Genomic DNA, 16,624 nt, shown 5'->3' on the forward strand with positions numbered 1-16,624 from the left:
ACATAAGGCTCTTCTACCCCCTGATTACGCAATGCCTGTATGACTGCTGAGGTTTCCACTGAGTCGAATGCTTTCTCGTAATCAATGAAAGCTATATATAGAGGTTGGTTATATTCTGCGCATTTCTCTATCACCTGATTGATGGTGTGAATATGATCTATTGTAGAATATCCTTTACGAAAGCCTGCCTGATCATTTGGTTGATTAAAGTCTAACGTTGCCCTGACTCTATTAGCGATTACCTTAGTAAATACTTTGTAGGCAACGGATAGTAAGCTGATCGGCCTGTAATTTTTCAAGTCCTTGGCGTCTCCCTTCTTATGAATTAAGATAATGTTTGCATTCTTCCAAGCTTCTGGTACAGTCGAGGTCATAAGGCATTGCGTATACAGGGTGGCTAGTTTTTCTAGCACGATGTCCCCTCCATCCTTCAACAGATCTGCTGTTACCTGATCCTCCCCAGCTGCTTTTCCCCTTTTCATTGCTTCTAAGGCTTTCTTTACTTCATCTTTCGTTACTGGCGGGATGACTCATTGCTGTGCACTGCTGTCTTTCTCATTAGCGTTCTGATTACATTGGCTACTGTACAGGTCTGTGTAGAACTCTTCGGCTACGTTAACTATCTTATCCATATTGCTAATGACATTGCCCTGCTTGTCTCTTAATGCATACATCTGGTTTTTACCTATGCCTAGTTTCCTCTTCACTGTTTTTAGGCTACCTCCGTTCTTTAGAGCATGCTCGATTCTCTCCATATTAAACTTCCTTATGTCGGCTACCTTGCGCTTATTTATTAACTTTGATAGCTCCGTTAGTTCTATTCTGTCGGTAGTGTTAGATGCCTTCATGTTTTGGCGCTTCTTAATCAGATCTTTCGTCACCTGAGATAGCTTCCCGGTATCTTTTCGAACTGTCCTGCCGCCTACTTCTACTGCGCACTCCGTAATTATTGATGTCAGGTTATTGTGCATTGAATGAACATCAAGATCATCTTCCTCAGTTAAAGCCGAGTATCTGTTTTGCAGCGCTATCCTAAACTCCTGTGCTTTCCCTCTTACGGCTAACTCGTTAATGGTCTTTTTCTTCGCTAGCTTCTTCCGTTCCCTCTTCAAGTCTAGGCTAATTCTAGACCTTACCATTCTATGGTCGCTGCAACGCACCCTTCCGAGGACGGCCACATCCTGAATGATGCCAGTAGATCTGTGAAAACACGTGGATTTTGCACTCATATTGAATGGTATTGTTTGGGTTGAGATATTTTGAATCAATTCTAATCTTTTTTCGCTCACAAGCTTTGCACTGTCGTCTGTCGCACTCGCATTTTAAAATAGCCATTATTTTGTCATTTGCTTGCGATGGCTTAATTACTTTGGTTTTTGAGCATGCCTGCTTCAAGTGAAAAAGAATTCTTTGCTCGCTAGCTTGTTCTTTCCTTGGGTTTGTAAATTTCAAAGTATGTTGCGGCATCTAGTGTTCTTTTGATGTTTGGCATTTGTTTTAGCACTTGTCGTTATTGCAGCCATTTGGCACTAATTATTTTGGCTCTTATGCTAGGTGGAATTCTTATTCATAAAACCTTGTGTGCAATTCATTGCCTAATGCAATTCATTGAAATTCATTGCCTATACTTGGGCATCGTGATGTGAGAAGTGCAGTGCAATGCTGATAAAGCTGTAATTAAATTGCTCTTGTTTTCTTTTCAACATCCGCAGAAGAACAAATGTTCGCTGTCATGTTGTACTTCTCTTTCATGAAGAACTTGCCACTCAGATTTCTTGCTGTCTTACACTAGTTTTTCAACTCTTGTCTTTGCAGCATACCTCGCATGGAGCAATCCAACCCAATGTTGGAACTGTTTTATGGAAGCTTCCGATGTGAGGGAGACAATGATGGTAAGCCCGTGTTTCAGACTGTGGCAGTTAATGCAATAGTGTTTAATGGCTATACAGTAGAACCCTGCTACAGTAAACTGATATACAGTCGAGCCCACATATAACGGCCCCACTTAAGACGAGCTGTTGCTTATAACGAACGAGATCGGCGCGACCGTCAAAATATACATTGTTTCAATGGCACAAAATCACACGTATAACAAACGTCATTAAGCCCTGCTGATAGGTTACAGTGAACGGACGGCGTAAACCCGGCGCCGCGATGTGAGATAACCTGCCTCCGACCCCTTTATGCGCCCGGTGCGCGGTATGTTTTTCCCGAGCCTTATCGCAGGCGAACTGCCCGCCCCGTTTTGTGCCGCTCTCAAGCGAGCTACCCTTTCCCCGCTGACGCGCCTTCCAAGATCGCCCTCCCGCCGCTCCTCGCAACTCCGCTCTCCTCTCCTCACTCTTGCAAATCTGCACGTGGCCTCCGTGATCAACTGCCGCCGGTGCCAATCACGGAGGCCACATTCCTTGAAGCAGGCCTTCCGTGGGAGCCAAGAGGTGGATGCACTGACGCTCACGGACGCCCCTCATTGGTCTCTCCGCTGGTGCTGTGCGTCTGTTTCTTTAGTTTGATTGCCGCTTGTGCATGTTGCGCATCTACCCCATCGCGCGCTTTTGTCACTCTTGTTGCGGTGCGGACGTTTCGTTGGCTTCGTTCAAATCTCGGGCCCTGGTTGTAATTCAGGATGGCGGACGGGAACACTGTACCCATTTTCATTGTATTCAGCGGTAGAGATGATGAAAGCGGCCTGGACGAAGGTGACGGCCACTGGCGAGCGGAACTGCTTCCACAAGGCCGGCTTCGTCGACACAGTGTCTGATGCCGAGCCCGATGCTTCGAAAGATGACCAGCGCGGCGGCGATTTGTGGCAGTGCGTTGCTGACTCCGACATAGGGGGTCATGACATTGGTTGGAATGATTTTATTTCTGCCGATGACGACGCCGACACTGCGGAACCGTGCACGTACGAGGGCATCGTTCCTGAAGTGCGGGACAAGAGTGACGCGGAGGAATCGGATGAGGATGAAACTTCGGAGCCAGCACCCATAAGCGTGCCTGTAGCAATGGGCTACATAGAAAGCCTCAGACAGCTTGTCTATGCCAAGGGCCTTGGCAAAGAGCACGCTTCTGCTTTAAATAAACTGGAAACCTCCCTCATCGGATCTGCGCTTCAAAAACAGACGTCCATCACTGACTTTTTCACAAAGAAAAAATTGTGTTTTGACAAGCAACTGTCTTTAAAGCTGTGGTCCACTTACTATGAACTTCGGGATTTAACGAATGGACACCGCGTGACGCTCACGTTTGTTATAAGCGGGCTCGACTGTAATAAACTGAAACCATGGTACTATTTCCCCCTCCATAGATGACTGCATTTTTTTCGATTAAAAGATTTTTTTGAGAGAAATGACTATAGTAAAGAGTGTCTGGCCGTGGCGACATACTTCCCAGGGAATGATGAGAACGCGGCACGTGCGAGGTTAACATTCAGAGGCAAATGGATGCAAAGGACGATAAAACGGGGCTTTTTTTTTTTAGATAGCTTCACCATGAAGCTTGGGAGATAGGAGAAGAAGCCAACTTCTGGAAGTCTTTGGGGTCAAAGGCAAAGCACGCTGCGCACGAAAAAAGTTAAGCTGGCTATGAACGCTGAAAGAAGGCAGTGCTGGTCGCTGCGAAAGGAAAGACGGTAAATGTGCGGTGAAGAATAGGAAAAGGGAAGAAAAGGGCGAACATTCGCAGCACGGCAGCGCAAAGCACAGTGAAGCGGTGGCACTGCGCTAGCGGTGCCGCCGCTTCCCTGTGCTTCTCGCTGCTGTGCTGTCTGGACTGTGTCGCGTGCGTTTCTTAGTTATTGCCTCTTAAACAATGTTGACGCTGCGAAAATTGACGTCGTGTTCGCGCAAAACTTTGTTTTTTCGCATGAAATCAAACTTGCGTTAAATTCATAGCCACATTATATTCGTACGAATGCAGTACTTTCACAAGATGTAAGTAAAATCAAAAACCTGGTAACATCAGATGTGATAACTGAAAATAAATAATTATCACATAAACGGATATTAAGAGCAGGATGGAAGGCATTTGTGAGGGTTCATTTTATAAACTAGCACTGTGTTTAATGAGTAGTCAATTACCAACGAGCATCCTCAGAGCCATGCCATCACCAACATCTCATATAGTAAACACCCTCATATAGTAAACATTTTGGCTGGTCCAAGTTGCTTTACTATAGAGGGGTTCTACTGTGCCATAGTATTACTAGAATTAGGCAAAAAAACTGCATTAAAAATGTAGTCGAGGCACTTTACTGGAGCCCGACTCTGCATAATCATGGCACAATCATGATTTGCATAATCATGGCACAAGAGCTTCGGTAAAGAATTCTTTTGTACATTGTAGCAGTACCTACATTCTATGGTCTGTTTTGTACATGATACAGGTAGGCACTTCTCGTATGAGGAAGCCTTTGGGCAGTACCCACTCCAAGTGAACGGATTCTATGATATCCATGAGAGCTTGGAGGCTGCTACCACTAACTTGGAACCGGAGAGCTCTTCATCATCAGGGACTCAGCGGTCGAACCAAGAGGTGAGCCCTAAGCAGAGTTTAGTATTCAACTGGGTTATTTCGCACTGGACACATGTGGTGGCACCTTGTGCAGTGAGTACGGCCAGGTGGAAAACGACTGAATGAGGTGGCTGGGTTCAAAGTTGCCTTGCGATTAAGAATGCCTGCAAGCATGAAATGCTTTGCCGTGGGTGGCTTAGGAAACTTGGCCATATATTTGATGTCATTGCTTTCATGTTGGAGTTCTTGCTTTTGTGCTCCTCTATGATTTGGCTATCCTAAATTGGTAGTTTCTGCAGCATGGGAAAACAGTGTGATGTAATGATTTCAAACCTTTCTCTTGCATGGCTTCGAAAGGTTTTTGTGTAAATATTTTGATCTCTATGTTATGGCTGTTACACAAAAAATTGCTTAAGTGCCATTGTTTTCATGCATAAAGTGTGAAAATTTTACCAAGCCTTGTCTCTTAGCTCAGTGGCATGTTTTGCTCTTTTCATGCATTTAATGCATAGTAAACCGAGCACGGGTGCTCGGTTTACTATGCTGCATTAAATGCTGGCCTGTGCCGATGATGTGCCTCCGTCATGAACAGCCAAGTGTCGCGGGGTTGCTTTATCATAGACCCATCATAGAAATCGCAGGTACCGCGTCCTCCGACTGGCATACGGCGGCACTTCGGCACGTCTCAGGCCATAGCGTCCTTCAGCAGTGGTACAGACATGCAATTACAGATGCACAGTGTGTTATCGTATGCCGGGTGAATTAAGTCGGAGAAATTTATTTACAATACCTCCAGCATCCGAAGGCAGTATTGTAGGGGGGGAAGAATACATTTTGTTCGCATGAGGCCGGTGTGAGGAAAGGAAGAAAAGAAAAAATATAATTGCCTAAGAATGCAGCAATGCAGTGGTCATGCATTAGGGACGATTAAGCAAATTAACAAATAGAAAAAAACAATGGCACCACGCAAGCTGTTGTACATCCGACAGCAGAGCCCAAAACAGCATTTCACTCCGACATTCAGTGATTTTCTCTGGTAGTTGATTTCATTCGCTGATGTTGTGTGAAAAAAAATGAATAATGAAAGACATTGGTCCGACAATTAAATTCACTTATTTTAAGCTGATGATCGCACGTAAAATAGCGGCGTCAGACGCGACACGTCCGAAATTTCAGCCACGGCTGTACATTCTCTAGGATGTGCGCCACTGTGCTGCGCAAGTCTGGAGTGTAAATCGTCCGAAATGTCGCAGTCAGAAAAATCTATCAACAACTTTGCTATTTAAATTCGGCAGCATGTGAAGAATTGCATGGCAAGGGCTTGAGGCTATGGTGCTTAGTGCACTTTGACTTGCTGCTGATTGAACATTAGCCAACGGAAGTGTGAAAGCATTTTTTATTTTTATTTGTTTCCTCAGTGAATTCAGCAAGCCCAGTCTTTTGGCTTATGCTGTTGATCTGTAATGAATTGCCCCTTTTTTGACTGCATTTCCAAATGCAAACTATTTGCTTCTATTAGAAAATATTCACTTCATTTCAAAACTACTGAAATAAAATAAGCTTTTGCTTTGTATTCGCTTCTTACTGAAAATTGACTTGTATTTGCACTTGCCCTCACGAGGCCTAAACTCACAGTGCCGATCACTTCGCTGATCGGGATGCACGAAATAGGCCAACCAGCGTGAGGACTTGGCCACGTCGATGGCGACTCGCTGATGCCACGCAGACAGTGCACCACGAAAGTCCGCCATGAACTTGTCACCCATATTACTACCAGTCTACTTGCTGCGAACATCTGGATGTAACAAACCAATGGCACATGATGGTCATGTTCATTATAAGCGGACTTGACTGTATACGTGGCTTTTCTTCAATCATATAGGAGGCTTTCCCGAGAAACTTAGTGCCAAGTGCTCGAATCTTATTGGGAAGCGCTTTTTTTCTTCTTGCAGACATGGTTCACAAAGCTCCCTCCTGTCCTGGTATTCGAACTATCCCGGTTTCGCTTTAATCAGAACCTTAACAAGCCAGAGAAGATTCATCATCGGCTAGACTTCCCAGAACTTCTTTACATGGACAGGTATGATCACCTTGAATTCTCCCTGTTTCTAGAAACTTGTGACCAGTCTCCTCGCTGTTTCATGTGCAGTTCTTCTGACTTTATATATGTTTGCATCAGTCCTGTTTTCCAAAACCAAAGGCATGCTGCAGTAAAAGCCCGTTAATTTGAACTTCATTAATTCGAATTTGTGTGTAATTCGAACTCTGCGACTTGGTCCAGTCGAGCTCCTTTGAAGTCTTGCGTATAAAGCAGCTTGTTAATTCGAACTCAGATTAGTCCCGCCACCAGCAATTCGAATTATGCGCTGCCACGCCAAAGGGTGGCTGAAGCGCATAATCGCGCATCCGCAATATTCCACTGCCCCTTTCATAGAGGGGAAGGATATGTGGAGAAAGTAAACACTGCATGAGCACCTATCCAAAGCTGCTGCCATGACAGCAGTGTAACCTCAAACTCTCCATTTACTGCTTATGCTTGATAGCGGTGATCTCGAAGGCTTCATTCAGTAGCTTGCTGCACTGGCTGTTGTGGTTAGGTGCTGGATGACGCCACTGGTGCCAGAACTCAGTGAATCGGGTGCATCGCAGCAACGCTGGCACCAGAGAGACAAATAGGAACGAATAGAGATAAATAGAGAATAAAACGAACAGTAGTTTTTGTAGACGTTTGCTCTGCGTCTGTCGCAGGACCACGCCAGAGTTTTTTTTTTTTACGGAGAAGAAAAATCTTTTGCGAATGCGAGGCTGCATTGGTAGACAAACCTGACATCGCCAAAAATCATGCAGTGCCAAAAACGCACAGTGTCGACCTTTGTTACAAAGAATGGGGTGACCAAAGTAGTGATGCTTAGCGGTTTGCGACTCAGGGTCATGAGGATGCAGAATCAAGCAGGGAGCTACGTCCAACTGCCCTGCAGCTTTCACTTTTCGGCCAGAACAGCCACGCTGACCTGATTTCTGAGTCAATGAGAGTTGCACAGCTATTTCACGCAGCTCGATTATCAAGGCATGCAACCTCGATTTTCCCAAGCCAGAAACTTTCAAACTGATTAGTGGTGCCTTGGCAGTGAGCAGAGGCTCGATGTAATGATGCTTCTCATTGCTGGTACATAATGTCAAGACTGACAACTCATTTCAACCGAGACTATTCGGGAAAGCTAGCACGTTCTAACTAGTATGGGCGTCGACACTGTCAACCTGCTCTTTAGTCAAAAATCAGAACTGGTTGCATGCCTTTCGAGACTCATTCTGCCTTCCGCTGCGCACTGAATGCTGGCCGCAAGCGCCACCTTGGTTTTGAGGGCAATGGGGAGACTTTCCATTCTGTCTTTTAAATAGACCAGGTGTCGGCTGTTTGCTTCCTGATCGCAGTGTACCATCTATTCTGGTCACTTTTGTTAGTTCAAACTTTGGTTAATTCGAACTGCGTTGGTGTCCATGTGGAGTTGAAATTAGTGAGCCGTTACTGTACTCGATTATTCAGTTGGTTGTGTTTTCGTTACAGAAGTGTACATGATTGTTGAAGAAGGGATATAAATGGATAGAGTGGCAGTGCTGGCTAACCACCAAGTTATTAGCACTTTTAGTGCATTTTGTTTCTTTCCCTAGTCTATGAGTATGCACTGCTGTTGCCTAATAAAAAAAAACAACTGAATGTTACAGGAGAGGTGCCGTTTAAAAAAAGTAACAAGGCCTGCCTGGTATTTTTTCTTTTAGAACAAATAAACTATGTTGTCACTTGATGCTTAGTGTTGGTTACTCCTTTTCTCGTGCAGGTATATGGAGTACAACAAAAACATCACGCGCAGCAAGCGAGAAGAAGTGCGTCGTCTCAAAGAAGAGCGGGAGAGGCTGAAAAAGAAGCTTGATAAGTAATGACATGTCTGCAATATGTTTGCTCCCACACCCAGGTTGAAAATATTCTCGAATGCTAGCCTTCTGTACTTTAATTATTTGTTTGTGATGAAATTTTTTGGTGCAGTGAGAGGAAGTGCAATGTATGGAAATGAGGGGATCGTTGATGGAAAGTGTCTTCGTAGCTCAGTTGGTAGAGCACCGGATGCGAAATTTGGAGGTCATGGGTTCAGATCCCACTGGCAGCATGTGGTTGTTTTTTCTTTTACTTTCTAATTTTTATTCTTTTGATAATTACACTGTTAATTCCCCATTGGTCAACTCCAAAAATAAAGAAGAAAAACATTCCCCTATGTTTTCCTTTGTTTCGATGACTGCTGGCTTCTTTCATGTGAGTGTCCTTGTTTATGCACAGTGTATTGGCAAGCTTATAACTTTTTTAGAAAGAACAATTCTTCCTGTTTTCATAGTGACGTTAGCAAATCTGCCTGGCCATTTTCGGGCCTGTGTTCTTCTCTGATGCTGTTTGATGTGTTTTGTGTCAAATATGTACCAGTATCCTTCATTGGTGCCTACATACTTTAATGGCGGGGACTTTTATTTTAGTGCATTGTAGCTTTTTTTCTGCTAGATGGGATTTTACTCAATCCAGTAGTTGATAAAGAGAGTACTTGTGGAGATGAGTTCGTAATGCCCAGATGCTTTGTACAGATACGTTCAGTATGGCTCTGGACCCAAGCGGGTGCCCCTGCAAGATGTGCTCCAGTACACCCTCGAATTTGTCGAGAGCAAGGCAGCCCAGCAAAAAAACGAGGAAGCAGAAATGGCTTCGCCATCGTCCAGGTAACCGTCTGGCGTGCTGATAATCAGGGTGTTGCCTGTGCAATGGCTCATAGGTGTTAGCAGCAGGTGGTTACGTTTGTACTGATTTGCTTTTCTTTAAAAAAAGGCGCAGGCAGTTTTGTGGCGCTCATTGAGCCATGTTGGAGGGTAGTTGAAGGGCAGTAAGCCAGAGGGGCATTGGTTTAGGTAGCAGTAACTATTTTGCGCACAGCTTCTCATTTTTATGTCCTTTCAGTGTCCATACTGTCACTGAGTGCAGCCAGGTGTTTAACATCTTAAGTATAAAGTGGCGAAGAAGCTGTCATATCACTGACCAGGATAATGGCCAGTACTGCTGGAATGATACAAACTGCTCGTGAACTGCTAGGGAAGCAAAAGCTTCTCGTAACTGTTACTTTCTTTTAGCTGTTATATAAACAAAAACATGCAAAAACCTGACGTGAAGTGGGTAAAGTGCCTTATTCTGTACAAGTGTGGCTTCTTGCTCCTGCTGGATTTCGGCTAGGGTCAAAACAAAATGTCATTTTGTTTATGAATTCTTATGCAAGTCGTACAAATGAATGGGCTTCTTTTTTTTTTTGCACATATCAAATAAGCTAGTGGAATGCATAGATTGGGTAGGCATGATAGTCTCTGTAAAGTTTTAGAGCCATGAGCACTGTGGAAGACAAAAATGCAAACCAAAGCCTGCTCTTATTCCTCTCGACAGAGCTGATTGTGGCCGATTTGGCTGGTGTGAGCACCAGTTTCTTGAGAGGCACCCAAGAATTTTATTGGCTCCTTGTCTCTTCACCTTGACTGAAAGGTGACAGGCCTCCATCATCTGTGTACCTGCATACTGCACTTTTTTTCTTTTTTCAGCTTGAAGAAGCAAGCATTTTAACTGCTTCTTGATGTTTTTTTGTCTCTGCGAGCCCTGAGTATATTGCCATTTTCTTTTTCATTTGATTCAGTTGCTCTGTCAGCATTGCAGCTTTATTACGTGCTCATGGGCACACCATCTCTGCAGGCAGCAGATTTTAAACCCGCTGCCTGCTCGTTGTTACGGTCTTCGGGTAGACTGGTGTATTAGTCATGTTTTAGCATAGCTTACTGTGCAATCTGCTGTTATGAACCACTGTCCCCAGGTGTTGGGTGAAGGTTCATTGTTGGCATGTTGTGTACAAGGTGTATTACAATGACTTGTGACAGTGTTGTCCCTTTCCTGGCGAGGAGTCTAGTCATTTATTGAGTGTGCGAGAGAAACTACCTTGGAATACATACAGTTGTGAAAAGTGCAGAGCTCTTCTCTGTCAACCAAAGCAGTACAGCTCTCTAGGTGGGTAGGGGAAAAAATGCAACTGTTAGTGGGGAGTGGGTGAAATATTTTCCGTGACTGTCAAGAAGAGAGGGCAACAACACACTGCAAAAGAACCAGTCAAGAAAATTAATAACTGCCAGAAGTGGGAAGGGAAAATTTGTCTGCCTGCAGTAAAAATTTTAATAAAAGCCGTTGCATAGGCACTTCGATGGAACTATAGGTGTGATGGACACGTCTGAAAGAAGCAGTTGGGCTTGTATATCTATCTATAAAGGCGGAAATGAGACAAATTTATGTAATTATAGACCAATTTCAGTTCTGACTGTTTTTTCGAAGGTATTTGAAAACTTCATCAACCGAAGGTTAATCGATTTTTTCAAGAAACATTGAGTGATAACAGAATCCCAATACGGATTTCAAGCAAACAAATCAGCAGAGCAAGCACTCATTGACATCAAGGATAAGATAACTGAAAATGTAGAAAAAAAATTGCTTACTCTTGGCCTATTTCTTGATTTAAGGCAAAGCCTTTGATACTGTTCAACATAATATTCTGCTAAGAAAACTAGAAATATGTGGCACTAGAGGAGTGACACTAGAACTGATTCGCAATTACCTGCAGAAACGTTATCAATATGTGTGTGTTAATAACAGTTCCTCAAACAAACTTGAAGTGCAACATGGCGTTCCACAGGGCTCCATTTTTGGGACCCCTCCTTTTCCTTATTTATTTAAATAATATTACAGCAATACCTGGACCCCACAAATAATGATGTATGCAGACGATACTAATGTTTTTTCACCAGAGAAAATGCTCCGGATCTGCAGAACTCTGCTAATGATTATTTAATACAGTTATCAAAATGCCTTCAAAGAAACTGCTTGAGACTAAATATGAATAAAACGAAGTACTTAATATTTAAACCAGACTGCAACCCGGTGAGCATTAGATTTGAAGGACGCTCGCTAGAACAGGTTACCGAACATGAATTTCTGGGTGTCTGGTTCAGCCACGACCTCTCATGGAATACCCATGTTAATCATCTTAAATCAGCCCTGTCTCGCACCATTGGATGTATCTATAAAGTGCAACATCCGATACCCAGACGTTTAAAAACAAGCCCTATACTACTCGCTGCTATACTCCAAAATGAGCTACAGCGTTTTAATTTCAGGTACGACAACAAGTACTAACGACTACAAACTTAACCTATTACAAAAACGAATGTTATGCGTACTGGAATACTACAAAGGTCATAAGCAATCTTTGAGAACACAACCATTATTTATCAAACATATGTTAAAGGCTGACCAAGTGTACCTCTTCAAACTGTTTCTATGGATTCACAGACATAAGCTGCATAGTACGTAGTTACTCAGTATATAGTTCAAGTTCTTACAACATTCGCAACCCAAAACGAAAAATGCCACAAGTTAGAACTAGCTACAGAAGGCAAACATTGGATTTTCAGATAACTAATGCGTTGAACGGCAAAGATACATTGTTGAACTTCAATACAGGTCTCCAGGCTTTTGAAAAATACTGTATGTAGGAAGTTTCTTCTGAACAGTGGTATTAAATTTTCATCAACGTAAAGTATTGCAAAAGTTTGTTCATGCGTTCTCGTATCTCTCGTGTTGTGTCCCTCTCATTTCCCACAATTTTGTGCACTGCATAAAACATTGCCATAATGTCTTGGCTGCCCAATCAATATCATGGTTGCGTGTGATTGTGCGGTGACTGTTGGTTGGAATCCAATTTGTTGTGCATTGTGCTCTAGTTGCAGACATCATGTTCGCTACCTAACCATTGAATTATTGCATTGTTTTATACTTATTATTGTATATTGCTAACCAAAGTGTTTATGATGACATACTATTCTCGCAACGACGAGTCCCTTGTAATTCCGACATGGACTGCTAGTCCGAACATTATTATCTTTCTTTGTTTACATTGTGTAAGAGGGTCAGGTGTGCGTACTCCTTTAGCCTTTCCCCCCTCTTAGACTGTGTCTAAGGAAACAATAAAGAAAAAAAAACAGGAACAGTTCTAAAGAAGGTATTGTGTAGGAACCATAAAAGGAGTAGTTTTCTTGGCACATCGACAATTTTCACATTGAGGAATATGTTCAGAAGGATAGCGAGAACCTGTTTTCAGAGAGTTAAAACTTGAAAGCAATGAGTTGAACGTCATGAAAAAAAAAAAGGCAGGTCAAAAGTGCTTTGTGCCTTGGCTCTGCAGCCTAGGCGTGGGCTCCCCTGGCAGTTCTCCACCTGATGAAGGTCAGTCGAGAGGTGAGAGTCCCCGCAACACAGTCGAGGGGCCCCACCCACGCCATGTGGCAGAGCAAGAGTTCAGGATTCTGCAGAACTGCTTGCGGCGATGGCGTGCTGAGGTGGAGCACGACGTGAAGGGTGAGCCCATTTTAGCCACAACGTCGGCTCCGTCCGCTTTGCAAAATGCTGTCGTCTTACTGTATGCTGTCATCATATAGAGCAATTGCACAGAATTCACTGCACATGCGCACTGTTTATGTGGTAGTTATGGTGTCTGTAGTCCTCCCAAGCTCACCGCTCTTTATTTACGTTCAAGATGACACCGAGTATAGCGGAAGACGGGGGCTAGTGCGCGTTTTTTCTTGTGCGCTGCTTCTTAATTGTGACACTAAAACAGGTGAAGAGAGTTGCTGCATTGTTAGTTTATGAAGGCAGGCTTCATTTGTCAGTGTTCTTTCAGGCACAGCTTTTGTCAAAAGTTTCACAATATTAACAAAATTACCATGCTTAAGACAAGGCCTAGAACATGATTAATCTATTCGCTGCACGCTGCAGCGTGCATGTCCGGGCCTCCTGCACCACCCATTTTTGGCATTCCGATTGGAGATACTTCACTCTCATTTCTGCTTCTCTTCCAACCCACTGCAGCAACCCACTGCAGAAAAAATGAAAACTGAGATTCTGAAAAAAGAAAGGAAAGAACTTTATTTGGACCTAGAAGCCCTCAATTCGTTTTTGGAATTGTTTTGATCTTTGCAAGTTTTTTCTGGTGTGAAAATGCCTAAAGGGAAGCTGAAACGGTTTTCAAATCTCGTGAAACACTGTGGGACCTTGAAAATCGTGTGTAAATTTTTTTCTGGATTTTGTTTGCAAAAAAGAGCTGCAATCGCTCCTTAAAAACCCACCGCCGACACGCCTTCGTCGCTTCCGGAAACGCCGGGTGAGGGGACGGCAGAAAAGGGAGAATTGGCGGAAGTGGCGCCATTCACGGAGAGTCAGCCGGCCATCCGGCTGTGCTTGCTCCGCTGCGGCCCGCACTTTGGGGAACGACAGACCAACGTAACCTTCTGCCAATGCCGTTTGCTTTCTCTGGTTCGGACGTTCTGTGTAATGCTTGAAGCCTGTATATTAACTATATTAACCAGTTTTGGCATAGTACTTCTTTCGAACAGCGCTCAGCGCACAGCCTCTTGCACGTTAACCAGGCAAACTGGCGGTACACAGCACACCGAAACTGCCAGCACAAAATACGTGCATCAGTATTTCTCTTTTCGTAATATTGCTTCCTTACCTCCTAGTAAACTTTCTGCCTTTTCCAGCTGGTTCACATCCATGCTAGGCTAAGGGCACTTCCGGCACTGCCTTACTGAGGAACAGTCTTCAAATCTTTTGAGCTCGTTACGCACTGTGTGCCTTTATGCTTTTTCCTGATTTCGTACACCTCCTGGCAGCACAAGCAACACTCTTTTAATCTTTCACCAGCGTGCAGCATATGCAGCTGCACCTAACTGAACAAAAAACCTATTATATCAACCTAGTATACTTGAGCAACGCAAACATTTGCATTCATGAACGCTTGGCCATGGCTGAGGGTCGACAATTGCGCCAAAATTTGTTCAGATTTGTCCTTGAGTCAGAACGCCAAAGTTCTCGAGCAGCGGTATGCATATATCTGCCACAAGTAATTCTGCTGGTTATCTCAATACGCAACAGCAGCAACTATATCTTGCAGCACACTAGTTTTGATGAGCAGCACTGCGAGCTGTGAAATGCAGCCATAATTATTGTTCAAAAGAGTGATCAGCATGCGAAAAAAAAAAAAAAATCATACGGTGGTAAGTGCAGAAGTTTCGTGGTTTAACCGTAGCCCGAACAGGCGTCGGAAGGAAAAGCGCACGAGAGCTTCCTCCGTCGTCTCGTCTCTTCGCGCTGCACTACAGCAGTGAGCCCACTCCAACTCATCCAGTTTGGCATTCTTTTGCAGTTCTAAGAGGCCAACGGGTGTAATTAGGCACGTCACTATAAATAAATGAACAAACAAATGCTTTACCTTGCGCGACTCGTGTCAGCATGCCGGTGATCTGAATATGGTCATGTTTACAGGCGTTACAAGAAGTTGGTGGCCAGGATTTTATGCAGAAGCGGTACAGAACAACATTTCAACATTTGTTTTTTTTTTATTGCCATTTGCACAAGCACCTACACACAATATATGCATGTGCATGCACCTACGCAAAACATAACTTATCAGTCGAGCACCGCGGTGGCTCAGTGGTCATGGTGCTCGGATGCGGACCCGAAAGACGCGGGTTCGATCCCGGCCGTTGCAGTCGAATTTCCATGAAGGCGAAATTCTAGAGGCCCGTGTACTGTGCGATGTCAGTGCACGTTAAAGAACCCCAGGTGGTCGAAATTTCTGGAGCCCTTCGCTACGGCGTGCCTCACAGCCTAAGTCGCTTTGGGACGTTAAACCCCCATAAACCAAAACAAATCGAGATTTCCAACACGTGAAAATGTCGCGGCCTCACTTTCGCTGCCGGCGCACTCCGCGGTGGCGTTGGTTCCACCGTTTCCTGGAGCCGCTGACGGCTCGCACATGTATGGTGGGAGTCCAAACTATTCAACACTGCTTGAATTATCCACAATTTCCAAAATGTCAAGCCAAAATGGCAAAATTTTAAGCCAGCTGAAGCAATGCGCTATGCAGCAACGCCATCTGTGCTGGCCGGAGATCCCAGTGGATGACGTCACGACGGTCCCGGCCAATCACGGGCAACAGCGGCGTTCGCTTGGCGCCCTGAGGCGATGGGGCACGTTTTCTTCTAAAAAACAGCTTTCTGCGTGTATTTCCGCCCTTTTTGAATGCGATGTTCTTTGTCAGCAGACTAAAAGCTATAAAATGCTGCAGGAACTCATTTCTTTCGGAAAGTGCATCAGCTTCCCTTTAAAGCATTTGGGCATGTGTAGTGCGACTCCTTACTTCTCACGCTCCCACCGGCTCACTTGTTTTCCTTTTCGCCTTATTGCCTTGAGGTATTTTGCTTCACGGGATTCGATGGAATCTGGCGCGGAAAGTGAGCCTATTCTGCAGCCTTCAAGTACATGGGAGATGGTCCAGCAGTTTGCACTCCTCGTCTGCTGTAGCAGAGAGCGGCTATTTCCTCTATGATTTGTTCGACAAGGCGGATTTTTCGATCCGTGTAGCTCCTTTTTCTCCCTTTCTTTGTTTGCCGTTCATAGGCATTGTACACTGCTATGTCAAAGATATGAAAAAAATATTTTCTTACATCCTTTGGCGTACTGCCGCTTAATGGGAAATGCCGTCTGCTGATCCTGAGTCAACGCCTCTCATTCCCTTGTTATTTATTTATTTTTATTTAGTTTTTATTCATTTATTCTAGTCCCCTGGACCTGTACAGGCATTACAGAGGGGAATTACAGAAAACAATGTTAGAAAAAAGAATAAAAGATAAATCCTGCATATACAATGTTAGCTAAGACAATAAATTCATTAGTGCAGAACAAAACTGTCAGTTTATGCAATGCTAGGCAAAGCTTTGCGAAGGTTATATCAGTAATAGATACAATTTCATTAGGAACATCGTTCCAATCTTTAGAAGTATATAATTATAACCATATAATTTGCATTGTTAGCATAGGGGCTACATTAAGTCTGTAAATTAGCTGGGGTTTTCAGTAAACTGATGTTTTGCTACGTATGCATGTGCACTTTGTCGTTCTTTATGCTGAGGCACTGCTGTTTTTGTTGCAGTGATG

General features: G+C 44.0%; 1 protein-coding gene across 4 annotated transcripts in view; it reads left to right on the forward strand.

The window, feature by feature from the left end:
• LOC144093712 (ubiquitin carboxyl-terminal hydrolase 25-like) overlaps window positions 1-16,624 on the forward strand; it is a 90,359-nt gene that overhangs the window by 28,335 nt on the left and 45,400 nt on the right. For all 4 annotated transcript variants that reach the window (XM_077627318.1, XM_077627320.1, XM_077627321.1 and 1 more), the window contains 6 exons: window positions 1,816-1,892; window positions 4,385-4,533; window positions 6,465-6,592; window positions 8,349-8,444; window positions 9,139-9,270; window positions 12,813-12,985. In XM_077627318.1, coding sequence (XP_077483444.1) covers window positions 1,816-1,892; window positions 4,385-4,533; window positions 6,465-6,592; window positions 8,349-8,444; window positions 9,139-9,270; window positions 12,813-12,985 — 755 coding nt within the window. The remainder of the gene's footprint in view (window positions 1-1,815; window positions 1,893-4,384; window positions 4,534-6,464; window positions 6,593-8,348; window positions 8,445-9,138; window positions 9,271-12,812; window positions 12,986-16,624) is intronic.

This window comes from Amblyomma americanum, chromosome 6 (assembly GCF_052857255.1).
Source record: "Amblyomma americanum isolate KBUSLIRL-KWMA chromosome 6, ASM5285725v1, whole genome shotgun sequence".
NCBI classification, from domain to species: Eukaryota; Metazoa; Arthropoda; class Arachnida; order Ixodida; family Ixodidae; genus Amblyomma; species Amblyomma americanum.